The sequence below is a fragment of the Vicugna pacos genome, chromosome 4, assembly GCF_048564905.1.
Source record: "Vicugna pacos chromosome 4, VicPac4, whole genome shotgun sequence".
NCBI lineage: Eukaryota > Metazoa > Chordata > Mammalia > Artiodactyla > Camelidae > Vicugna > Vicugna pacos.
Window position 1 is genome coordinate 63,579,855 of NC_132990.1, and position 25,646 is coordinate 63,605,500.

The window sequence follows — 25,646 nt, forward strand, 5'->3', positions numbered from 1 at the left end:
GAATGTGTGTTTTGAGTAGGAATGAGGAGAGCTGGGAGGACCATAAGGGGGTGTGTACAGAATTTCATTAAATTGTTACTTTAAGATTGTCTTCTTAAAAAAAAAAAAAAAAGGAGGGGGTGGAGAAGAGGGAGCGAAGGAGGCAAACGCGAAAGTGGAGGAAGGCTGGGTAGCTCGGCCTCTCCAAACTGATTGATTAGTCATGATCCCCGCAGTTTTAACTGGGACTCATTCAATTGGGAAGGTGGAGCGCTCGGGAGCAGATTAGCATACGCTTGTTTACTCATCTTCTGAGGGATTTTTCCCCCCCTCTTTCCTTTCATTTTGTGAAGAAGGAGGGAGGGGAGGGGGGACGGGGGGGGGAGAAGGGGGCTGTGGCTTGTGTTATAAAGGACGCAAAAAATAAATAAATTAGAGCATCTTTGAGGGGGAGGGAATTCAGCGGATCAGTGTCTTAGAGGAGCTTTTTTTTTTTAAGAGCGAGAAATCATATAAAATAAAATGAAATAAAACAAGGAGGAAGGCAACCAGCTGTTAGAGGGGGGAAATAAGGCAGATAAAGGAGCGAAGAGAGAAATTAATTGCCAACCAGGAGGAGTTGGACTGTATTTTTCAAAGGTGGGGGGAGTGGAGCACACACCTTGAGGAGGAAAGCGAGAAAGAAAAGAAAAAAGCAAGTGGAAGGGGGGGCTCGCCCAAGAAGGGTGAAGAAGCGAAGAAAGTCGAGGCGCCGAGGCTCCCAAAGCTGGCAGCTCCGGGCGGCGGTGCAGGGGCAAAGGGGGGGCGGGGGGGACCGTCGGACATGCGGCTCTGGAGTTGGGTGCTGCGCCTGGGGCTGCTGAGCGCCGCGCTGGGCTGCGGGCTGGCCGAGCGCCCCCGCCGGGCCCGGAGAGACCCGCGGGCCGTCCGCCCCCCGCGCCCCGCCGCCGGCCCGGCCACCTGCGCCACCCGGGCGGCCCGCGGCCGCCGCGCCTCGCCGCCGCCGCCGCCGCCGCCGCCGGGCGGTGCCTGGGAAGCCGTGCGCGTCCCCCGGCGGCGGCAGCAGCGGGAGGCGAGGGGCGCCGCGGAGGAGCCGAGCCCGCCGAGCCGGGCGCTCTATTTCAGCGGGCGAGGCGAGCAGCTGCGCCTGCGGGCCGACCTCGAGCTGCCCCGGGACGCGTTCACGCTGCAAGTGTGGCTGCGAGCGGAGGGGGGACAGAAGTCTCCGGCGGTGATCACAGGTAGGCGAGGGCGCCCCGGCGGGCGCTGCACCGGCCCCGCGGCCCCAGAGGCGCGCGGGTGCCTGGGTGCGGGTGGCGGGCTGGTCGCGGGCCGGCGGGTGTGTCTGCGGGAGTCGCTCCGCCGACCGCTCGGCGACTCCGGGAAAGCTGCGAGCCTCACTTTGCCCCATCTGCCAAATGGGCGCGCTCCGAAGGCGTCTCTGCCTAGCCCCGCGGGACTAGCGCAAGGAGCGCTCCTTGCCGCCCCGAGACCCGCAGTCGATGAGGGCTGGTCCCGGGGGAGACTGGTTCACGTAAACCGTGTTGAGGATGGTCGGACCTACTGGCTCCGTTTGGGATGGAGGGGAGGATGACCCAGTTGGGATGCATGTGAAAAGAGGCTAGGGAACGGTTGATTTCTTTGACTTTTTAATGGAGGTGACCCCCGTTACTTGGCCCCGTTGCCCTGAAAGCCTACAAGGACAAGGTTATTATGATCACTAGGACTTAGAAGTCCTCGAAGTGCCCCGAAGTTGCTCTCTGCTTGCTGCCTGCCTCTGGGATTCACCCCCTTCCCGCAGCCACACACAGACACGCGCTCGCGCACACACACACGCACTGCCATCCCATGTTCTCTTTTTCAAAGCCCATTGCCTGCCACTTGGGGCTGGGGCGAGACCTTCCTCACGCACACCCCGCCAGTCTTCCCCCGACTTGGCTTGGAAACGGGGCGCTTTTCTCATTTGGGACTTTTATGAGCCCGTAATGAATTTGAGTTCTCCCTCCTCATCACCCCCCGCCCCTCGCTGGTCCACAGCAAAGCCCATAGTGAAACCGGACACTTTGCGAGGGTTGCAAACCTTAGAAATGTTCCAACATCCATTTTTCCCCCTCTCAATGAATCTGTGGCAATGCCTTTAATAAAACTGGGGGGCGGGGGGCGGCGCTGGAAGAGAGAAGGAAAGTTTTGCCTCTTCTGGCTGGGAGATTCCCTTTCCTGCACAAACAAGCTTGCCATGTCCTAGGACGTTCTTAAAGTGAGAGTAGGGGTTCCCCCTTCCCTGCAGCCAGGAAACGTGTGGAGGCGTTTTTCGATCCCACCCCCTTACACACACTTTCTTAGAAGGGAAAGCTCTGAGCTCTTCCGGCAGTCCGCTTTTTCTATCTTGGCGTGGACTTTCTCAGACGTTGCGCTGACTCTGTCCTATTTACATCAAGTCCATTTCGGGGACCCAAACTCTACTGCTATACCAAGAATATGCCTCCACAGCTCCTGCTTTCCCGCTACCAAACCGAGAGCTAGAAAGTGACTTTCCCCCACATCTGACGTCATCACATGCTATTTTCTGTCTCTTTTTTTTTTCCACCCTCAGGAAGGAGAGGGAAACTGAGCTCATTCACTTTTAGCCCCCAAGCCCTAGTCAGCCAGAGGGGGGTATAATATAGTGTAGAGAAGAGACGTTGTTCATAATAATAATGACGGTGGTGATAATTCAGGGCTGTGGTATGTTTACTTCTCTTTCGGAACAGAGGGAAAACACAGAGCCTGCTGCTTGAAGGTGATTTTTTTTTTTTAATGAGTAGATCTGATGTTTCCTAGTCTTTACCTGTCATACCAGTGATTTGGAAGCCTTCCCCTCCAGAGAGAAAAAACCAGGGTTATATAGGTATCATCAGTGAAAAGGTAGTAAATGCATTAAAAAAATTATATTATATATATATATATATATATATATATATATATATATATAGCACCTGGGATTCCACAGGAGCCTGCTTTATAAATGTCTGTAATTCAGACAAGGAGCCTCTCTTCACACACGCTCTCTCGAGCACTTATTCACTCTCTCACACAAAGATTGTGCAGTAAAATACTTTAATTGGATGGGGGACGTTAGGTTATTATTGCTTGTATAAAATGCCTGGTCCATTTTATGTGTGGAAATAACATTCCTCTCAAAACGAGAAAGAAAAAAAAAAGTCACTGCTGCCGTGTAGCACCAGAAAGCTAGGAGCTTTTCTCCCGAGGATTCTGGTGGATTTTTTTTTCCCTCCCCTAGTTGAGTCTGAGCCAGATTTGGCGGTGTGTAAACACCTGGCCTTGAGCCAGAAAAGACTCATTCTGCGTATCCTCCACACGGTACAGACTGTTGGACTAAAAAGAACCTGCTTCTCCTTGAATTAAAAAGCAAACAAACAGAGGTTCTTTGCAGAAGCACTTTTTCAGCTCCTTCCTTCGTGTAAGTTCAGTCTGGGAGAGGCAGGACCGAGGTGGGCAGTTGGGATGCTGGTGCCAAGCCGCGTCCTCCCGCGTGACCTCGGGTGCCCAGTGTGCTGCCTGACCTCTGCTGGCTCTCTCTGGCTGGGCGTTGCCACTTTCGTAGGAATCCCTGGTCACCTATCTTGAGAGAAGCAGGCATCTCTCAGCAGGGACCGTGCTGCTATTTCAGGCAGAGGGTTGCTGCTTGCTGTCAGGCCAGGCTGCCTTACATCACTCTTTGCTGCAGGATTCAATTGGGTTTCGTAAAGGTCTAATTTTATGGTGCTGTTAACCGGGTCTGTCGTCTGGCAGAGGCAGGCCTTGCCGCTCCTGGTAGGCGGGCTGCGCTCCCAGATCCGCCCGGGGATGCTATTTCTGCCCTGGTTCAAACTTCACTGACACCAGTTCAGACAGGCGCTGGAAGAGGCAGAGGGAAGGAGTGAAGGAGCAGTTTGCTTCTGAAGCTCAGACATCATGCCTTTTATTTTTTCCAAAAGGAAAGGAGAAAAAAAAAATATATATATATATTAATAAATAAAAATGGAAAGGCTTATGCAGGCATAAACAAAGCTAAAGTTAGGAAGTGCCTATGTGCAGGAGTCTCTGGAGGACCCACCAAGAATGGATTGTCCATTCTTGGTTGAAAAATTCTTTAAGGCTACTGTGAAAAGGGTCCTCAGAGGTTACCCAGGACAGTTCCCTCTTTGGCTGAACAGGGAGACAGAGACACAGAGGGGAGAGGTATGTGCTGGATGACACAGCTCCCCAGCGGCAGGAACTACCATTTGATCCTAGACATCCCTATTTCCAGGACTTCCTCCCAAAGCTGCTGATAAACACCACCACCTCACAGACCCACCACCCAGGCACAGCCTTCAGCCTTCCTGCACAGCTCAGTGTGGGCTCCCTTTCAAGTCTGGGGAGCGGGGGTGGGGGGGTGGGGGGGCGTTCTGACACATTCCTTTGCTTTTGTACCATACCAGGCAGGATCCAGACCCCTGCCCCTCATCCCCAACTGCCCCCCACCGTACCCCTCCAGTCTGACAGAAAGAGAAAGAAGAGGAAGAGAAAGAAAACAATAGACTCAATTTGCTCCATCGAGCAGAGGCCGTGAGCAGCAGTTAATCTTGTTAAAGTTTCTCCTGACCTGTTAGATAAGTGAAATGTGGACCCCACAAGTGCTGGCCTCCGCCCACCCCCATTCCTTAGTGATCCAGAGTCCCAGCTCGGAAGGGGAAAGGGACTTACCTGAATCTCACCCAGCACCTCCATTTGCTGTACTTTTTCCCTTTTGTTCTAAATGTTGGACTGTTGAGTTACTGGAGACTTATAAGGGGCTTTTTATTTCCTCCCTTCCGCAGCCCCCACGTCCTGCAACCCATCCAACGCTGAGAAAAGAGTGCCCCTTTTTTCCCAACTTAAGAACTGTTGTAACAGGGAAGGCAAGGTTTCAAGAAGTTCATGTAGTAACACGGTTCTCCCGACAGCAATCATCATCACACCTGAGGTCCAGGGTATTGCAATGGTTAGAAGCCGGTTTTAGTAGCCAGGTTACCTAAGTGTGACTCTATCCTTGCCCCTAACTGGCTGTGTGACCTTAGGAAAGTCAGTGGATTCCTCTGGGCTTTCGCTTCCTCATCTGCAAAGTGAGCATATCATGAGTACCTGACGCATTACAGGAGCTCACACATGGAAAGTACTTAGAACTGGACTTAGTGTATGTAAGTGCTCAGTAACTTTTGGATTTATTATTGGACATGACTTCCCAAAGATCGCAGTCTTGGCTTTATGGACTGAGGACACTGAAAGGCAGGAAAGAAACCAGCTCTTCCTGGGTGCTTCCAAGGTTCCAAGCACTGTGCTAGGTGCTTGCCTTGTGCCTGCGAGTTTCACCCTCACAACCACCCTGGGGAGTGGACATCATTGCCTCTATTTAACAGATGAGGAAATGAAGTCCCAGAGAGTTGAAACGACTTAGTCCAAAGTCCCACACGCCTTCTGGTAGGTAGAGCCCAGATGGGAACTTGAGTCCTGAGTGCCTATTTCTTCTGCAGCAATCTGTTTGGAGAGAGGAGGAATGACTCCTTTCCCTTCTTTAGTCCTGCCGCAGAATGTTTCCACTTATTTCTGCATCTCTGTGTGCTGACCATACACCTACCGATTAAAGGGGATAAAACATGAGTCTAAATCTTATGGGGACCCCTGCCTTTGACCTAGCAGATCTGTTTTTCTTTTCACATCAGATTATCGGGCAGACTGGGCTCGGGATTTCTGTTGCCAATAACTTGCTGTGTGATTTGAGTCAAATCACTTTATCTCTCGATCCCTCGGTTTCTTCATCTGGAAAATGGGCATAATGCTATCACAAGAGTGCAGTGGAACAGAGAGGCAGAAACTGCCTGGCATGGTGCCAGCTCATATTAGGAACTCAGTGATAACTAGATCCAGCAAGTAACCACCTTCTCGTTTCCAGTTTGCCAGCCTAGCCTTCAGAATGTGGAGTCTGTTTGTGCATTGTTAGGGCCTCCCTTCCGGGTTGCTGGGAGGGCTATCTAGAGTAGACAGTGCATCTTGGGAGACAGTTGGACCCCTCAGATCCCTTCCTTGCATTTTGAATCCCTCTTCTTTGACCTACTTGGATGATCCCTTGGTGGTAAGAGCCAGAGGAGGTCCAGAACCACCGGACCAATGACTAGGAAAACCAGTTAGCATCCAGGGGGAGGATGCATCCTCGGGAACAGACGCCAGACAGTGGTCACAGACAGTGGCCCAGGGCACAGCTCAACTTCACTTGCTCCTTCCCCAGATGCCCTCCACCTTTCATATTCCCCTAATCAGCCCTTCATGTGGACAGATGAGGTGATGGAAGCTGTATTGCCCTGGCCCCTCCTCACAGAGGAAGGCAAACTTGAGACTCAGAGGTGTGAGGCTCAGTAACGTGGTCAGCCAGGCATGGACTGGGTCCAGCAGCTCGTGGTACAACAGGGAAACTGAGAACCAGGGTCACACACAGACTGAGAATTAGACTGTGTTCACAAACTGCCCCTCTCAAGGTGGCCTGGGAGATCGTTTGGTCCAGTAGCTCCCATCCCTGGTAGCACTGAGAATCCTCAGCGTTTAAAACATCCCGGTGCCCAGGCTACATCCCAGGGATTCTGATGATGTGGGTCTGCCTTTGGCCTGAGCACTGGTGTTTTTCAAAGCCTTCTTGGGTAATGTGGAAGGGCCACGAGTGGGGAGAGTCACGGATCCAGTCTGATGTCTCTCAGCTCTGTAGGTGGAGAAACTGAGGCCCAAGGGGGATGTAGCTTTCCCTGCTTACCCAGAAGGTTAGGGGCTGAGCTTTTAGAGAAATTTAGCCTTCCCAATTCTGAGTTGCCAAACACCAGAAAGGACCCTACTTCAGTTCCCAGTCCCCCTGCTGACCCCAAACCCCTAGGTGCCCAGAGCAGGTCCCCTGTGTGAAACCACATCTTCTCCCTCTGGTGTCTCCTTTAAAGTGCCAGCACTGCCAGTAGAGGGCTAACACATGAAGTTCCATGCACCTGATTTCAAACGGACCTCTCACTGTGCTTGAGAGGGGAGTGTGTTTCTCTCTGAGCCGGAGTAAGGGGTGTAAAGGAGGGAGGGAAGCCCATCTCTGAGGCATTCCCTGCTTTGCCCAGGGCTAGTCCTCCTGGAAGGCAAGTGTTCCCATTATGTCAGTCCCCCTCACCTTGCCACTCTGAAACCAGCACTGGTGGCAAGGTGTCTCAGACGAGGAAGAGAGAAGATGCCAGCCTCTCTAGGTAGAAGGAACCCCTACACGGGCAGCTCGTGCCTCCTCTACCCATGGCCAAGGGCTTAGGACTCCAGCAGGTGCCTGCTTCTCCCCCTCACCTACCACCCCTTCTCTGGAATTTAATTTCTTTTCCCTCAGTGTCCCTTATCTTTCTTCCTGTGGCACTGAGGACTCTGCTTCCTTGCTTGATGCACTTACTGGAAATGCTCAACAGAACTGACTTGTGGGTCTTGGCCCCTTGGCTCCTTTGGAGACCTGGAACTGGGACCCAGGAGCTCTAGGCGCCTGGGCTCTGCTTTTGTCTCAGCCTCCTCTGAGCTGTGTGACCTGGGCCCTGCCTCTGGGGAGAAAGTTTCAGGTGTGGTTACAAGCAACATCCCCATGTCACCGGTTGTCACAGGAACCAGGTGAGAAAATGGCAGGAGAAGTTGTTGGCTGAGGTCAGAACCCGGTCCACAGGTCAACAGTAGTAGGAGGATCTAGAAAGTGAGAAATGTGAGTGATTTGTGCAACCAAGGAAGGTCATTCCTGGAAAGGCACCTTTATTATCATTATTCACACTGCAAATGATAAACAGTGATCGAGTTAGTGAACGTTTCGACATGTGTGACGTCACTGGAGTCCTTTGACGTTGGGACTTAACAGGTCTGCCTTACTCACTGTGTGACCTTGACAACGTAACTGCTCCTCTCTGTGCCTCTGTGTTCTCAGGGCGCACAATGGGACTGGGGTGAAACAGGGCCTTTCAAACTATATCCCCCAGTCTTTTGCCCTGGGGAGTGCCCTGAGGACAGGCTAAAGGGGAGGACTCTGCCTCCCCCCACTTTCCCTTCACCTCATTCTGCTTAAAATGACACAATTTGAATGGACATGGGCTGACGTTAAGGGACTATTGTTAATTTTGTTAGGCGTGATAATGATATTGTTATTATTTTTTTAAGGTTTATTCTTGTATTTTTTAACAGAGGTATCGGGCATTGAACCCAGGACCTCATACATGCTAAGCACGTGCTCCACCACTGTTATTATGTACTTTAAAAGATTCAAGTCTATTAGAAATACGTACTGAAGTATTTATGGGTAAAATGACGTTATGTCTGTTTTATTTGTTTAAAGTGCTTTAAAAAAAAGAGGATGTTGTGGGGGAGAGTGGTAGATGAAAGAAGACTGGCGGACTGATGATTGTTGAAACCAGGTGACAGAAATGACGGGCTTCAATAGCATTTTGTCTGTCCCTCTGTGTGTGATTGAAGAATTCCATCATAAAGAGGTTAAAAGAGTTTGAGAGCCGCAGGAGGAGTTGAAGTCTCAGATCCCTGCATGTTCTGTGAGCTGACAGGTTTCCAAATGCACTGGCAGCAACTTGGAGCGGGTTAGGGACTCTCCCAAGGTCACACAGGGTAACTGAAGGTCAGCGTGCAGTCTAGGCTTCAGACACTAGGAGGAGCTCCCCCTGCCCGTCTCTCTGCACACCTGCAAACTCAGGTGACTGACCATCCTGGGAGATCTTGAAGGGAAAGAAAGAAAGGGAGTCTTAGGAGGGGCAAGTGGAGCCCTGCAGGGCAGTAAGAAGCCTCTGAGTGAGGACATTCCTTGCTGTATGGAGCCGTCCCACACCCTGTGAAGCATTTGGCACCCTTGGTTTTGTGCATTAGAATCCCCTGGAATCTCCTCATCAGCATGACAGTCCACACGCATGGGCACACACACATGCGCACACACACACACACACACACTCACATTTCCACATACCCCTGTTTCTCATTTTTCTGGCTCCTTATTTCTCTGCATTTCTCATTGCCCTCCAAGCCTTCTAGAACCGTCTAGGGCCTGGGGCAGGGGGTTGGGGAAAGAGCTGCAGTTGACTAATCTCAGACAGAGCTGACTGAAACTCACTCTTGGGAAACAGGGAAAGGAGCATGTGTTTACTGAGGGAGTATTTTGTAGTGCAGTGGGTAGATCATAGGACTGGAGAGTCAGGTGCCTGAGTTTCATTTCCTGATTTTCCCACCTGCCAGTTGTGTGACCCTGGGCCAGTTACTTAATGTCTCCAAGCTTCACTTTTCCCATCTGTAGAATGCGGCTAATACTGGCTCCTACTTCATAGGGTTGTTTTGAAGATTAACTGGGCCTCCATGTGGAACATGCTTAGTAATGAAATCTAGACCATGGGTAAGCCCCAGTAAACGTTAACTCATATTGGTTTTATGTGTATCCAGCCCTTGCTGTGCATTATTTCTAATTCTCTCAATAACTATGAATTAGACACGTTAATCTCCTTTGGCAGAGCCAGGGATTGCCTTTCCCCCCGTCACCCCTCAGGAAAGGCTTGTCACTATCATCATAACGTGAAGCAAAAACTTAAATGAGAGACAGACAGGATAAACACTTTGTTTTGTATTACAAAAGCAATGTGCGCTCATGGCAGAGAGATGAAGAAATACAGGTTGAAAACAAGGGACAAAGTAATTTTTTGCTCATCCCTGCCCAGGTGTTCTACAAGTCTTTGTTGAGTTTCTGCTACATGCCAGGTTCAGTTTTAGGCCCTTAGAACGGAGCAAGGATCAGAAGAAGATATCTCGGACCTCAGGGAGTTTATATTTTGGGGTGAGGGTGAGGAGGAGGATGAGTCGGAGTATAAATGAGTTAGCAGATATATCATGTCATGCCAGGTGAGTGCTTATGAAGAAAAATCGGGTAGAAAAGGGAGTCTAGGGAATGCTATGTAGGGGTGGGGTCATAGGAGGAGTAGGATTTAAATAGGGTGGTCTGGGGAGGCCGTCTTGAGAAGTGACGTCGGTGCTGAGACCTCAGAGCAGACCTGAGGCATGCTCGGGAAGGGGCCGGGGGATATGGGGTCCAGGCCAGTCCAGTCCTTAGCTCACTGTGTGACCTCGGGCCTCTCCTGTTCCTTCTTGGGGCCGATTTTCCTCATCTGAACAATGAGTGTAAGGAGTTGTTTATCGATCTTTGCCCTGGAGACCCTTCTAGCAGAGATCTCCTGGGGTTCTACAGTCCCCGCTGGGACTGTCCTAAGACAAACTGTCATGTTGGCAGAAGTTCTAGTTTTCCTCCGTCTTGAGGGCAGGTCTGTCCACTAAGTGGTGCTTGTGCCTGTCCCCCTCAGGGGCCACACACCTTCTGCTGCCTCTCTGCCAGCAACACTCTCTCTTGAAAGAGGCCTTAGTGTCCCTCCTTGCTGGTGTCACTGACTGACAACAACATAGAATGTCACTCCTCCATAGACATGTATGCTTTAGTGTCTCCCCAAAAAGCTTTCTATCAAAAAGCACAGTACCAGTGGGTAGAATTTCAGGCAAAGACTGACTGAAGACATTGTTAACGGAATATTGGTACTTCCCAAGAACTGGAACCCATCTCAGTAATGTTGCTAATAACAGCTGCCATGAATATTTTTTAACAGCCCTCCCTGAGTGACCTTCCTGGTGATTACATCTTGGCCACTGGTTAGAGTCCTCAAATTTCCTAATTTCTTACTGTACAAAAGCCATTCCAGGCAAGTTCTGGACACTGGAATAGGCCACTGGCCTTTCACTCTTGCTTATCATTTTAATCACATCACTTCATGAATGAAAGTACTGAAACTCTGGAGTTTCTGGCCATCTGTTAGCCTCACTTCCTTCTGGGAATCCTCAGCACTGTCATCCCCAGGTTTTTCCTCCAAAAAAAAATTGTTTTCCAGTGTTACTTGCCACAAACCCAGGGTTCACAGAACCTAGAAGAGTAGGAGAGGTGACCATGCTTCAATTTTAGAGAACCTGGGAAGGTCCCAGGTTCCTGTCCATTTGGAGGAAACAGAGACAGAAACTCTAGGAGGTAGGGGGGGTCACAGCTGGGGATCTAAGTATGTGGGTAAGGGGAGCCTGTGACTACTTGCAGACCCCTGCTCTCACCAGTAGCCTTTGAGAAACTGGTGGTCTGACTTGTACCTGTCACCTTGGTAGTCGAGAAGCTCTTCCTGTATCTGTCCCATATCCATCTCTTCTTAATTCTTGTTGCTCTGTAAACATGAAATGTGGCTCAGCAGAATGTGACCGAATGTGTTTGTAAAGAGGAGGTTATTTCCCCCAGCGTGATTGGAGATCTTGCAGCCACAAAGGCTGGTGAGAGTCCAGAGAAAGATATGATAACAGGACAATCAGGAACAAGGTGGCCTTGTCCTAAGAGAGTACACAGAAAACCTAAGAAATGAATAAACACTGCACTTAGTTTTGTGAAGGAACACTTCATCTAAGTCCAAAGAACCCAAGATGTGTTAGAGTCAGAAGGATTTATCTAAACCATTCATTTCAAAGGTGAGAAACTGAGGGGTGGTGACGGAAGTGATTTATTCAAACCAGCGAGCACAGTGGGTAAGATGCTCTCTGCCTTATGAGTCTTAGGCTAGGGCTAAGTCTACTTGCCTCCTGACTTTGCATCTTTTCCCACAGAATAAGTACCGTCTCTCTGCTGATGAGCATCGTTTATCTCCAGACTCTGCTGGACTCTAGACTCCTAGATCCAGTTGTCCACTGGAAATGTCAACATGTGCTTCAGACCTAACATGTCCAAAGCTGAATCATCTTTCTTCCAAAATTCCTCGTATCTTCATCCAGGTGTCACCTACTTTAGATGTGTTACCCACCATATTTATTCATTGATTTTTGTCTATTCCATCTTCTTAGCATTCCTGTAGCCAGTCTTCCCCCTTCTTAGCTTAGACCTTCTTTACCTCTTGCTTTGACTATTTCCTTAGTCTTGTAAATGCCCACTTCTCTGAACCTCAGTCCCTGCATACCCTTCAACCTATCCTTCAATATCCCACAGTCACATCTTCCTAAAAGGCAAATCTGACTTTACTGCCTCTAGCTAGAGGCCCTTCCATTGCTGGAGTTATTTACAGTTCCCCCAGGTGCCTTAGGCTTTTTTTCACATCATTGTGTTGGTGTCCCTCCTGGATCCCCGCGCACCATTTCATAGAACACTTAAACCTCTATAGATTTCTGCTCAGTGTTCCCCTCTTCTGGGAAGCCCTTTCTGACTCTTCCCCAGGTGTAACTTGTTTCCCACCTCCCTTATCCCCTCTGTACTAGACCCTCTGCACACTTACATCAAAACACCTGGAATTCTTCATCACATTTAATTCTGTGCATATTCTGGTCCTCTCAACTTCTCTGCTGCCTAGACAAGTGTCTGGCTTATAAAGGCACTAGGTATGCATGTATTTGTATTTTTGTGTAATGGTCTGTATGTATTTTTGTGCCATGAATGCATGACCGGATAAGAGAACCAGCTAAATCATTTCTAATGATTCTGGGAGAAAGAGCTCAGGAACCTCAGGCATGTTGCATTACGTAACCAAAGCACATGACCTGGCCCGTGCGTCACACTCAAAAACATTACACAGTGGTTAATTCCATTTCCCCTTGAGCAAAGAAGTCAGAGGGGAACAGATATCTGGCTTTCCAAAACAGGAGGGGGAGGGCAGTGTATTTGAACGCCTTCTCAACTCACATTTCAGCCTTTCTAATCCAAGCCACGTTTTAGCCTTGGTCTTTGCCTCTCAGCCCCTCGCCTGTTTGCAAAGCATTCGTCGTGCGTGTGCACTGCCGCACATAATCCCAAGCTTTGCTATCCTCTCAGATTTCCCCCCTCTCCCCCTCCGCAGGTCCTTCTTGGGCCTCGAGTGTCCGGCAGTCATTTCTGTTGCCTGGGTTTTCATCCATTTCCCTCCCTTCTGATCGGGGGGCCTTCCCGTCTGCTTCCCTTGATCTTGTGAGACCTTGTGGTGACCTCGGGATCTGGAATCTTCTATCTGCCATTTATATACCCTTGGGGGAGAACACACATTCTCAGCAGTAATAACAGTCATGAAGGCAGCTAGCTTATAATGAGCACTTACTATGTGCTGGCACTGTGCTGACTGCTACACTCTGGACCCTCGGAATTAGGTTTAGAAAGTGACATGACTCACTGAAGGCCTCACAGCTTAAGGATGGTAGGACTGGGGTTCAGATTGAGGCCAGTTTAATTTTAACCCAGTCCACAGGGCCTAGCGCACTGCTTGGAATACAATGACTGTTCAGTAAATGTTCCACAGGAGGATGAGTGTATGAGAGAACGATGAATAAATTAATGGATGGGTGGATAATGGTGCCCCCAGTGGCTAATGCAGACATTTAGAGATTGTAGAACAAAAAGGGAAGGGATGGAGGGAGAGAGGGGGGACAGAAAATTGGAAGGAACATTATAAGACTTCAAAGGGATTGGCTAAGAAATCTCTTGGTTGTGCAAAATATGTTTTATTTGTTGGTAACTTTTGAACAAAAAGACCATTTACATTCACCAGGGCACGTCACCCTTTTAAGTAGTCTACCAGGAGATAATACACCGTCAAAGGTGCTCTCTGCCAAAACCGTGTCTGGATTCCTCTTTTGGGAATCAGAGCCTGGGGCATGTTCCCCCAAATATGCTCAACAGAGATACACTGTCACCCTCTGAGGAGGGGCCTTGTGCATTCTGAACCAGTTTGGGGCCTATGTCGGTGACCGTGCTGCATGGACTGCTGAGCTCTGAGCAGAAGAATGACTCTGGGGTAACGAGGCTGTGCTCTCATTGGAGTCGATTAAGCCTCTGAAGAGCCGATGGTAAGCTCTCTGGGTGACTCCTTCGCAGAACAGCTCCGCTGGGCTGATTAGATCTGATCTGCTAGAAACAAACATGATATCTTGTTCATCCCTTCCACAAGACGTTAGAACCTGCTGTATGAAATCTGCTCAGCTTATAGATAGAGAAACTGAAATCCAGGCAAATTAGCTTGTTAAATTAAGCTAAGTTGGGGGGGGTGTAGCTCAAGTGGTAGAGCACATGCTTAGCATGCACGAGGTCCTGGGTTCAATCCCCAGTGCTTCCTCCAGAAATAAACAAACCCAATTACCTCCCCTCACACCAAAATGAATTATTTAAATAATACAATAATAAATAAATAAAATATTTTAAAAATAAATAAATTAATTAAACTAAGTTGAGTAAAATTAAGCAGTAAATTGGTAGCAAAACTGAAACTGGAATTCAGGTCTCTTGACTCCCAAATGAGTGCTTTTTCCACCGGACCACTTGGTTTTCCTTTACAGTGTGGGATGACAGCTACATCTCTGGGTTCACGTCAGTGAGCTTATTAGAAAATGTCATACAGCTGTTTATTAACTTTTCTTACGCATTTCCTACATGCCAAACCTCTGTCCTAGGTATTCTGTGAAGGTCAGTAGGAAATGGCAGTTTATGAGAAGAGGTAAATCTTCTTTTCTTCCTTAATTCCATCCTTCCTTCCACCCTTTCTTTCTTCCTTTCTTCCATCCATTTATCCATCCATCTATCCACCCATCTATCTATCCATCCATCCATACATCTATATGATAGTTATTGAGCAATCTTTATGTCTTTGTGTGTTACACATTGAGCTAGGAGATGGGGATTAAAAAGAAGAACAGGGCACAGTTCCATCCCTTGAGGAACTCCCAGTCCTAGTGGCGGAAGCAGACTGGTAAACAGATACATGACATCATGGTAACTGCTATAACCAAGCAATTAATAGAGTCCTGGAAAAGCACAGAGGCAGAAACACCGTGTTGTTGTGCACCCATGTTTATTACAGGGGCCAGAAAATACTCTGAGATTTTAGAGGCATAAGAGGTCCTTCCACCTGGAAGAGTTGGGGAATTGCTCACGAAATAGGCAACATGCTTATGTACGTGGAGTGTGTGCCTTGCCTTGCACATGGATATTCCGTGTATGTCATTTTAAACGTAGAGCCATAAATCAAGCTAGAACAATGGACACTTCTTGACTCATATAGCAGCTGAGGACACAGACCTTGAGTAGCTTTTAAGAGTATGACACTGGGAAATGATTGGACAATTCAGTCCGTCACCATCCGAATCAAATCCAACAGCCCTTCTTGTATTTATCACTCTTCTGATTGCCTTCATCCTTATCTGTCTCTTTCCACTTGTATCCAAGCTCCTTAGGAACAAAGACCAGTTCTGTCATACTCCTACATGTAGCACAGTGCCAGCCATGCCAGTGGTGCTCAGTAAACTTTGTGAAATGAACTGGAAATGACTCCAAATAAGGGAGAAAACAGGTGACTGAAAGTGAGTGTGTGACAGAAGGTTGCTTTGAGAAACGATACGGGCCTTGGGAAGGGCCAAGCAATGAAGGCAAACATGTTATGAATGGCATTAGCCGTTAGGTGTGGCTCTGGTCGCTCTGAGCTGACCTGTTACCTGTATATGTTCTTGCCACCTTTCCCACTGACTTAGCCTACCTTCCTTCAGCTCAGCCAGAGTACCATTCTGTTGGTTTTAAGTCGTTTCCCCTATGGTTTTCTCTCCACTTCTCCAACCCCATCCCTGGAGACTGCTGCTGAAGAACCAGGTGTAATTGTGTGGGATGTGCCCACACTGTTCCTGCAACCCTCACCTGTGCCTTAGAGACCTCCCAGAGGATATGAGAGCAGAGTGATGGCAAGAATCACATTCGCCATGCTCAGTGCACCTTCCCGGGGCCTGGCACATTGCCGGAGCTCAGCAGATATTTGGGTGAAATTCTGGATGAGTAAATGCTGTAAATTTACAGTGCATCCAGTCCAGTCTTCTTAGTTCACAGATGGAGAATCTGATGTCCAGAGGAGGCACAGAAATGATCCCAAGTTCTTTTCCAAACTAGGAACAAAGAAGGACCAGAGCCCAGTTCTCCTGACCGTTCCTTCTATCCCACCATATTGTCCTAGGATGTGGGCCCGGCTCTCTTGGACTTGGTCACAAAGACTTCAGATCATTTTGAATCCTGTAGTTAGACAGGACTCAAACTATCCTTGTATAGCTGGGGAGTCTAAAGTCCAAAGAGGGGGAAAGATTAGTCCAGGGTCCCACAGTGAGGTAGTGACAACATCAAGGCTTCCCCTCAGAAACCTCTATGTGTCTCCATAGAGCCTACAAATATGTCGCATATGCCTGGTAGTCTTAGAGACACAGCACTGAGCAAGACAGAGCAGATCCCTGCCCGCATGGACTTCTTATTCTTGCAAGGAGAGAAAGGTAATAAACAGGAAAAAAAATTGTAAGGGTTTATATATTAGTAGTGGCATGTGATAAAAATGGGTGCTGTAGAGAATGACCAGTGTAGAGGGACACTGCTTTAGGTGGTCAAGCTGAAGCTTGAATGACAGATGGAGATGAACAAGCCATATGAAGAGACTATGAAGAGAGTTCCTGCAAGTGAGAGTGGAGAGACAGAGACAGAGAACGGCTAGCGCGTAGACCATGAGGCAGAGCAAGTTCAGAATGTCGAAGGAGCAGATATTCAAGCCATTGGGAGATGTGTGTTCCAGCCCGGGTTCATGGAGCCTGGATTTTAATCTAGATGAACTAGGAAGTTATCAGAGTTTCAAATAAAGAACTTACAGGATCTAGTGTATGTTTTCCAAAGATCACTCTGACATCTGTGTGGAAAATGAATGGTATGAGACCAAGAGTAGAATCTCGGTTATTACCACTATCATGGTACGAGTTTACTTTTTTTAATTTTATTTATTTTGGGGAGGAAGGTAATTAGGTTTACTTATTTATTTATTTTTAGAGGAGGTACTGGGGATGGAACCCATGAACTCGTGCATGCTAAGCATGCTAAGCATGCTCTCTACCACTTGAGCTACACCTTCCCCCTAAATCGATTGCTGTCATTGTTTTAGTTACAACAGTATTTTGGTTAAGATCATTACCATTTATTTCCTTACTAATACCATTACCAACTGAAATATCTGAACGGCACTAATATTTTAGATCAGTAGAGGAGAGGGGGATTTCTTGCACTTTGGTCCAGGAGAACTTGAAGAGATTTGTGAACCCCAGGATATTTTCTGTTGAAGTCTGAGGCTGTGCGCATTTTCCTGGAGGAAGGGTTGAAAGTTTTCATCACTTTCTAAAAAGAGTCTATGGCCCCCAAATGGTGACTTAAATGCCTAAAAGAAAGGGGCATATGAGGTCATTTCCTGAAGCCTGGTCCCAGCTCTAAAATCTGAACACTGGGAGATCTGTGAAAATGAGAATGTTGATGTTGAGTTGTCATATCAGACTGAGGAATTGCACTTTCCTTCATCTGTACCCTTGTTGGAGTAAATAGAATTGGGGACTTTTTTCCCTCTGAAGAGAAGTTAGTTTATTCCTTAGAAATATAATCTACAACTCTGTTTATTCAAACTCTGGTCTCTGAGTTTCTCCGAGTTTTAAACTAGGCAAGTTCACTTCAAATGTGGCCGGAGGTGGTCCTGACCATAATTATTCACTGTGGACTTTACCCATGAATCTGTGAATCCAAATATCCATCTACTCCTCTGTCCATCCAGTCATCGTCCAACCATCCACTCACCTACCTCCTTCCCTCTCTGCTTCCTTCCTTTTCTCTTTGTCCTTCTTCTTTCCTTTCTCCCTTCCTCCCTCCATCCACACTTCCATCTCTCCACCCTTCCATCCATCCATCCATCCATTCTACCCTTCCATCCAGGTAATATCCAATTTACCAGGCTGTATGCTAAGGCCAGGGCATGAATTTGGGGACTCCAATTCTGATTCTTCTGCCTCTGTGAGTCCTTGAAAAAAATCTCCTGAGACACCTCCACTGACCCCTTCACTTCTACTAGAGTACAGTTTGAAAACCTCACTTCAGAAGTTGGGAACTACTTTGAAAAAAAATGCGAGTGCTCAGCCTGCTTAGTTGTGTAATTATAAGGGTTCCCAGTAGGGCTCTGAGTCTGGGTCTTGAGCACTGGAGGCTCCTTTATCAACACTGATATTTTAGATCAATAACAGCTTCTATCCATCTGTCAGCAGGTGGTGGGAAACCAATCAAGAATGTGAACTAGAGGCAGGGCTCTCTGGGAAAGGGCGGGCTTCCTAAAAGGGAGCAGGGAAGGGAGCTAACAGTCCCTCAGCCCCTGGGACTCTCTTTGCCCACGAAGCCCGAAGCCCTTGTGTAGTGATCCCACACCTTCATGATCCGTGTGTGCTTCTGGATGCCTGATGTAGCGGGAAGCCCTTGTGGCATGGGGTTGTTTCAGTTTCCGAAGCATTTTCGACATGTACCTATCATATTCCCACTCGCCTTGTAAAACAAGCATTTTCGTTTAATACAGTGAGGTCTTTGTATTCTCAACAACAAACACATGGCCTGAGGCTCGCGGACACAACCTGCCTTTTTCTCCAACACTCTCCCCACCCCACCCCCTACCCGACTCTGTCCGCCCTTACAAAGCTCCGTGTCAGCAGAAATATCTGTTTACAAACAAGGGCTCCCAGAGAACAGTATCAGTAGCTCAAACAAACCTCTAAAACACGCCCCCAACTCTGTCCTTGGAATCCCTGCGAACAGCGTGTGTCACTGGCAGCAGCTTTTGTGGAAGCCTTCCTGCCTCTCCATCTTCCCATCTGTCTTCATGTCTGGCTTCCTCTGTCTCCTTCTACTTATTCATTAAAGCCGTAAGTATCCTGGACTGAAGAGACAGTTGGTTGCTGGCTTGCGCCTCACGGAGATCTGGGAAACAGAGCCCCGACAGGGAGCTGCTTGAACAGCAAGGCAGACCCAGACACATCCAGCCCGCGGTATCATCTGAAGCAGAAGCTGATGGAAGAAGGATTATTAACTGGGTGGATGTAACAATCACATGATGATCACACAGCTCTAGATCATTTTTTGAGGATTATCAGCAACTGAAGCGGTTCTTTGGTTCCTCTCTCAAACTTGAGTCTGCTGTAGCTCCCTATTACCTACACATGGTAATGATAATGGCTAACATATTTAGCACAGAATGTGTGCCAGACACCGTTCTGAGGACTTTGCATGTATAAACTCTTTAACCCTCACAGTGACCCTCTGAGATAGGTACTGTTATAAAATCCCCGTTTTCCACATGAGAGAAGTGAAGTACGGGAAAGTCAAGTGACTTGCTGAAGGTCACACGGCAAGTACTGAGCTGAATTGGTCCCCAGAGTCCTTGTGCTAACCATTCCACGCATCTCTAGATCAGGTCAGAATTCCTTAGCTTCACATTCAAACTTCCTCCTCAAACATCATTTCCTACTGTAGCTTTTCCTCGTTCGTTTGGTCAGGATTCCTCAACCTCAGCAACGCTGACATTTTGGAATGGATATTTAGTTCTTTGTCGCGGGACTTCGTCCCGTGCCTTGTAAATGCTAAGCAGCATCCCTGGACGCAGAAGGAGCCCCTCCCTAGCTGTGATCAAAAATGTTCACAGAAACCTCACCGCATGTTAGCTGGTTGAGAACCATTGTCTCAGGTGGGTTCTTCTGATTAGACAGAATTATCTGGTGTTCTTAGAACACTATTCCCACCTCTGTGCTTTTTCACATTTGGTTTCCCCCTTGACTTTGCAGGGTCCTGGGCCCCCTCCCCATCAACCTTTTCTCTATTCCAGAGTCTTTCAGTTCCTCAACAGCTTTTACAGCCAGAGAGGAAATACTAGCCTGTCTGGGTTACTGATCGGCTTGTTTTTATGCTTTTTTGTTTAAAAAAGGGTCACCGATTCCAAACTTTCCATTTAAAATCCCCTAAAGATTCCGCCAGAGTCTTGAGTTAAAAGCTCAATTCATTCCACACGTTCAACATTGTTTATCAGCTCTACCTTGCGTCAGGTCCCAGGCTAAGCACTCGGAGGATGAAGTCACAGGAGACACAGTACCTGCACCTCAGGAGTGTATGGGATAAACTCTTAGAGCTGGAGAGGAACTTAGGGGTCCACTCTCCACCCTCTCTCAGCTGAGTAGATGGGAAAACCAAGCCTCAGAAGGTAGATGATATCTGATCAAAGTCAACCAGAGACCAAGTTGAAGGTTGAGCTAGGTCATTCTCCACCTAGTGGAATAAAAATTTAAATTCTGAAGTCCCAGTAAGCATCTAAATACCATTTATCCATCTGGAGTTTTAAAGAGCTCCTCTGAGTTGAGTTACAATTCACAATTTTCTAGCGGATATTAAAACAATAGAAAATTCGTATCTGAAAAGTCTATCAGCCCTCTTTTCAAAATTTTGCTTACATTCCACACTTTTCATTATAAGCTTTTAAGGCTGAATGGCTCCAAACTGCCAATGAGCACTGGACAGGGAGTCCTGAGACAGGAGTCCTGGTTCTTCCAGCTCCGTGACTCTATGGATAAGAACACCATGAAATCCCTAGCTGACAATCCCTACCCGCCATGGACTCTGTTCCTCAAAACGCACCAAAGATTCCCTGTTGTCCATGGAATAAACTTCATTTCTCTTGGCGTGGCGTTCACAGCCCTTTGCAGTCCAGCCTCGCGCTTCCATTTCTATTACTCTGAACACTCTCAGTTCCATCAAATCAGATGCCTTCCCAGTCTCCAGAGACACCTTCCGGTGACTTCGCAGCTCTTGCCTTGGCTCATGCTTCACCTTCGGCTGGAAGGTCTTTACCCAACCTCCCCCCCACCAAATTCCTTTTCCTCATGCAAGCCAGTTCTCATGTCACTGGTCCAAGAAAACTTCTCGGAGCCTTCTTGTCCGAATCAAGTGTTCCTTCCGCTGAGCCCTTTGGCTTATACTTCTACTAGAACTTACCCTATTAAGCTTTATTTATTTATAATTAGAGACTCTCCCTTGTCCCCATGCATCAGTTTTCCCCTGTCTGGGCTGCATAATTCAGAACTCGAGAATGTGAACTCTGGGGACTGATTGCCTGGGTTTGACTCCCACCTCCGTCATTTGCCAGTGAGTTACTCAGACGTGGGCAAGTTATTTGGGCTTCTCTGAGTGTCAGTTTTCTCATCTGTAGAATGGAGATAATTAATACCTCCCTGCTTGGATTACTGTGAAGGTTACCTGAGCTACCCCAGGCAGAGAGCTTAGCACGGTGCCTGGCACGCAGTAAATGCTTGCCACGCATCCGCTCTCATGCCCGCCCTGCAGTGGAGAGTAATTCCGGATGGCACCAGCCCGGCAAAGCAGGGATCTGCCTGTCTGGCCGCATCCCTTCCTTATCTCCCTTTGCCATCTCTCTCCCTGAAAGGCTCACCCCAGCCGTGCGGGCCAGGATGAGGTGATGGTAGGCTCGCCCGAGAGAGGAGCTTTTGTTTCCAGGACTCAGCCCACACTGTCTGGGGTGAGTTTTTACATAACATGCTGTGAGCCTCCATCAGTTATGAAGTTTACATCTTTGGGCTCGCCCGTGTGGGAACCTTCCCTGTCCCTCTGAGCTCCTTGGATTGGCTGCATATGCTCAGTGCCTCCTCTGGTGCTGTTCTGTCAGTTGGGACCCACCTTTTGTAGAGATGGACCCAAGGCCAACTCATTCAGGAGCTGTACTTGGTACAGTGCCTGAGGTCCACAGTACTTTCAAGGGGCCCATAAAAACTGCTTAATTTCTTTTAAAAATCAAAAGGAAAATGTCACTATAACAAGAATACACATGTAATAATGAACCCAACCTCTTGATTATATACATCTTGATACCAATACAATCATAATATATAATTTGATGCATTTAGGGAGGGAAGAGAAAATCCCCAGGGCCCGGGAATGTCATGATGCAACCCTGGATAAAGGGAATTTGCCCAAGATCAGCAGTGCGCTAGGGGACACTCAGGGCAGAAGTTCCTGTCATAGCCTTCCCAATTTAGAAATCTTTCCCTGCATTTTCAAGAAAAAGCCTAGAAGTGGTTTCGCCACACTCTTCTTTCACAGATGAGAAAATGAGGCCGGAAAAAGCACAGCTTGCCTCTGGTCATGCAGCTTAGTCACACTGCAAACAACTGCACTGATTCTTGTTACTCTTTTCAGTCTTTCACACAACCAAACCTAATGAGCACCGATGCCAACCTCCCAGTAGATAGATGGAAAGTTGGAGGGCCAGGAAGTAGACGGGGCTTACCCAGCGTCACAAGGGTGCCTAGTCCCGCCTCCACGTCAAGACTCTTGTTCCAGTCCTATAAAGATGGTTCCAGACCTCAGCGTCTGCTCAAATCAGGTTTCTTCACAAGCCTTGGGCATCTATTTCATTAGTTCATTCTTTCTTTCATTCTTTCATTCACTTATTCGTCCATTCAGCAAATGTTTATTGGGTATTTATGGATGGCATAGAGGTAAACAGATGTGTCCTCTTTACCCTCACTTTCCCCATTTGTACAGTCAGTATCACCATTTCTTAGCGGGTTCTGGGAGAGGCAGATGAAGTAATAAAGATGCTTTGTACACTTTAAAACTTCAAGGAGGCTTAAGAATGCTTCCTGTATTGTCAAAACCAGCAGAGTAAATATCAATATGAAGAAGATGAAAATATGGACTCTATGAAAAAGTAAATATTCAACTAATTAAAAACACTTTCTGCTTATACTTACCCATAGAAAACATAAGGTGTTGGTGAAGCACCTGGCTTTGGAGTCAGAGCTGGGTTCTAATCCTGTTTGTGTTATTACAAGTCAAATGACCTCTGCCCAGTCCATGTGACTCTTGAGTCTCAATTTCCTCGCCCACAAAATGGGACCATGAGACCTTATTTCACAGAGTAGTTACAGGAATTCCATGAGATGGTGGACGTAAAGTTCTTGTTCATGGCACATCATCAATGGTGGCTCTGTTCATTTCTCAGTAGGTTCATGTGGCTTGGAGTGGCATTAGGACATACCAGGGTAATGATGCTAGGGGTAATGTTGGGAGGCAGGCGTGGTGATAGCAGGTCTTCCTAATTGCATAGTATTAGCTCTTACTGTATCTGTATCGCTTCAACAGGAGGACTGCCACTACTAGCCTTAGGGAAAAGCAGGTTTCTCACCAGAGGGTATAGCTCCATACCTTGAATGTCCAGCTGGCACCAGATACAGTGGATGCTCTGTGGATATGTGTTGAATGAATTAGTGAATGGACAGACTAATAAATCAGGCAGGACTTGAGGATGTTTCCTAAGGGAAAAGAAAAGCCTCCGACATCTCTAGGACTCTCTTGGGGTTAAGAGTACTGAGTAACTCCATGGGTTTCTGCAGTCAGTCCAGATCTTGCACCACTGGGTGGACAGGAAAGGGAGGTGGTCTGGGCTCACTCTAGGCAAGCACTGAGAAATGCCCAGAGGTGCAAAGGCCTTCTTCAGAGGTTAAGAAGTTCTCTGATTCTGAAAGTATGAACAGAGTAGTAGCAATGTTGTGCTGGTGATTCACTCAGGAGGTTGGGTGTTAAAGGTCATTGAATGACCTTTAAGGGAAACTCTAGTCCTGACTCTACCTGATTCTGTGAATGTCAAGGGTCAGCACTTGGGGCTGCTGTGAAGTATGCGGGTGGCAGGAGGCACTGGTCCTTGTCAGTTTGCTGAAATAATGCCGTTGTCTCTGAGGTTTAGTGAGTGAGCAGGGACAGCTTGTAGGCCCTCAAATCATCAGAAAGACCAAAGGTAGGCTGTCTTCTCCAGGGCAGCTCCAACACTAGCACCACTCAATCTACCAAGGTCTGGTTCATTCATGCTATGGCAACCTTTAAGGGTGAACAATGAAAGTACATGCCTCTCCGTCCTCCTCCTTCCTTCCTTCCCGCCTCGTCCTCTTCCTCTTCTTCCTCCTCCACTTCTTTCTTCTTTGTCTTTTTCTGCCTCTCCTCCTCCTACTTCCTGTTTTAAAGTTGATGTGCACCCATTTCAATGACAATGTGTGAAAAAGAGGGTGATGAACATGTCTCCCTGTTTCAGAGAACAGTGTCAGAAAGAAGAAGTGTTAACAGCACAGAAGAAGGAGGGAAAAAAAAATAGTCCCAGTTCTGAGGAAAAGGAAGAGACGTTTATTATTAATAGCAATTAAGAAGTATAACTAACACTTACCATGTGCTATGCAAATGAGTATTTGCATTCTCTTACTAAATCCTCAAAATGGCACTATGCCTTGTGTACTGTTATTATCAGTTTACAGTTAAGGAAATATCAGGGAGGTGAAGGGATTTTGCCCAAGGCTACAGGACTAACAAGCAGCCGAGCTGGGATTCCAACAGGTAAAACTCCACAGTACAAGTGCTTACTGCTTGTTATGTTGCCAGCATCCATGTGCCAAGTCGGGTCCATTCATTATCTCAGTAGCTCCCCCTACAACCGGCAGACGTAAAGAGTGCCGTCCCCAGTGTACAGGTGAGATGCCCTGACTTTCCCAAGTCATGCAGCTTGTGGAATGGCAGAGCCAGCGTTTGAATGCACGTTTGCTGGCCGAGGAAACCCTGACCTTCCTGTGTCCACACAGCCTGCTTCCGTGTGAGCAAAGGAGGCAGGATGGAGAGTCGAGGTCCAGAGGGAAGCACAGGTTCACCCTAAGCCCTTAAGAGCACTTTGCCAAATGCATTATGTAAGTCTGTGTGTTAATACAGAGAATGGACTTTGGGAAACGTAGGCATACTCTCGTCAACCTTGCCTTACAACTGAGTGGCCTTAAATAGTTTACAAGGAAGTATGCGTATGTTTATTTCCTTTCTCTCTCTCTCAAATCAGAAGAGACCTGTGAAGTATACAGGATAAGGCTTTTTAATCCCTGGAATACACTTGGGAAAACAGACTCAGAGAGTCAGATGAGCTCATCCAAGGTCACACAGCTAGTGAAAAAAGCAAGTGGACCCATGTTATCAGGGGGGTTCCAGTGATGGCTTCCAGCAGGGAAAGAGAATACAGGCAGAGAGCAGACACAGATGGCACCATGGGTACCAGTCAAGATGCTCCACCTCGTCCTGCAACGGGAAGTCTGGCCGCACATGTTCACCTGCACGGCCAACACATGGGAGATGGCTGAACTAATCCAGACCTTGTGAATTGTTCCAAAGAGTCACTGTCACTCTTGATGCTCCAGCCTCTCTTACACCAGGAAGCCAGGATGTCTAGAACTTAGTCCAGTTTGGATAAGCCTCCAGCCAGGTATGGTTTATTTCAAGCCCCCTCCTTCGCCCTTGGCCTAAGAGCAATCCTTCGGGCCAAGGTGGGCCTGGAGGGGTGAGGATGCCGAGGGGCAGTCACTCAGGTACCTGCCTCAGTGACATCCCTGCCCTCCTCCGAATGCCTGGTGCTGCGAGTCCTCCAGGGTCATCTTGGTGGTCCTCCCCCACAAATGAGCCAAGAGCAGGGACCATGGGTATACTTAACCCAAATCTGTCTGTTTTAATCACCCTCCTTTAGACAGATAAAAGCTTTCCATACTATTGCTCTCTCAAGCATTTCTCTGTGGCTTTGATACCAGCCATTAAATCATGGAAGGGAAAACAAAACAAAACAAAACAAAAAAGGACCAGCTCCAACCTTTAGCTTTTAAGCTTTTTTACCCTTCTGAAAGAAACCAGATTGTTGACCTAAATTCCCCCTTTCACC

General features: G+C 47.8%; 1 protein-coding gene across 8 annotated transcripts in view; it reads left to right on the top strand.

The window, feature by feature from the left end:
* PAPPA (pappalysin 1) overlaps positions 1 to 25,646 on the top strand; it is a 481,990-nt gene that overhangs the window by 252,139 nt on the left and 204,205 nt on the right. The window contains exon 1 of one of the 8 annotated variants that reach the window (XM_031677147.2): positions 420 to 1,220. The exons of the other annotated variants lie outside the window; for them this stretch is intronic. Coding sequence (XP_031533007.2) covers positions 803 to 1,220 — 418 coding nt within the window. The 5' untranslated portion in view covers positions 420 to 802. Of the gene's footprint in view, positions 1 to 419; positions 1,221 to 25,646 lie in introns of those variants that run through there. 8 annotated transcript variants of the gene reach the window in all.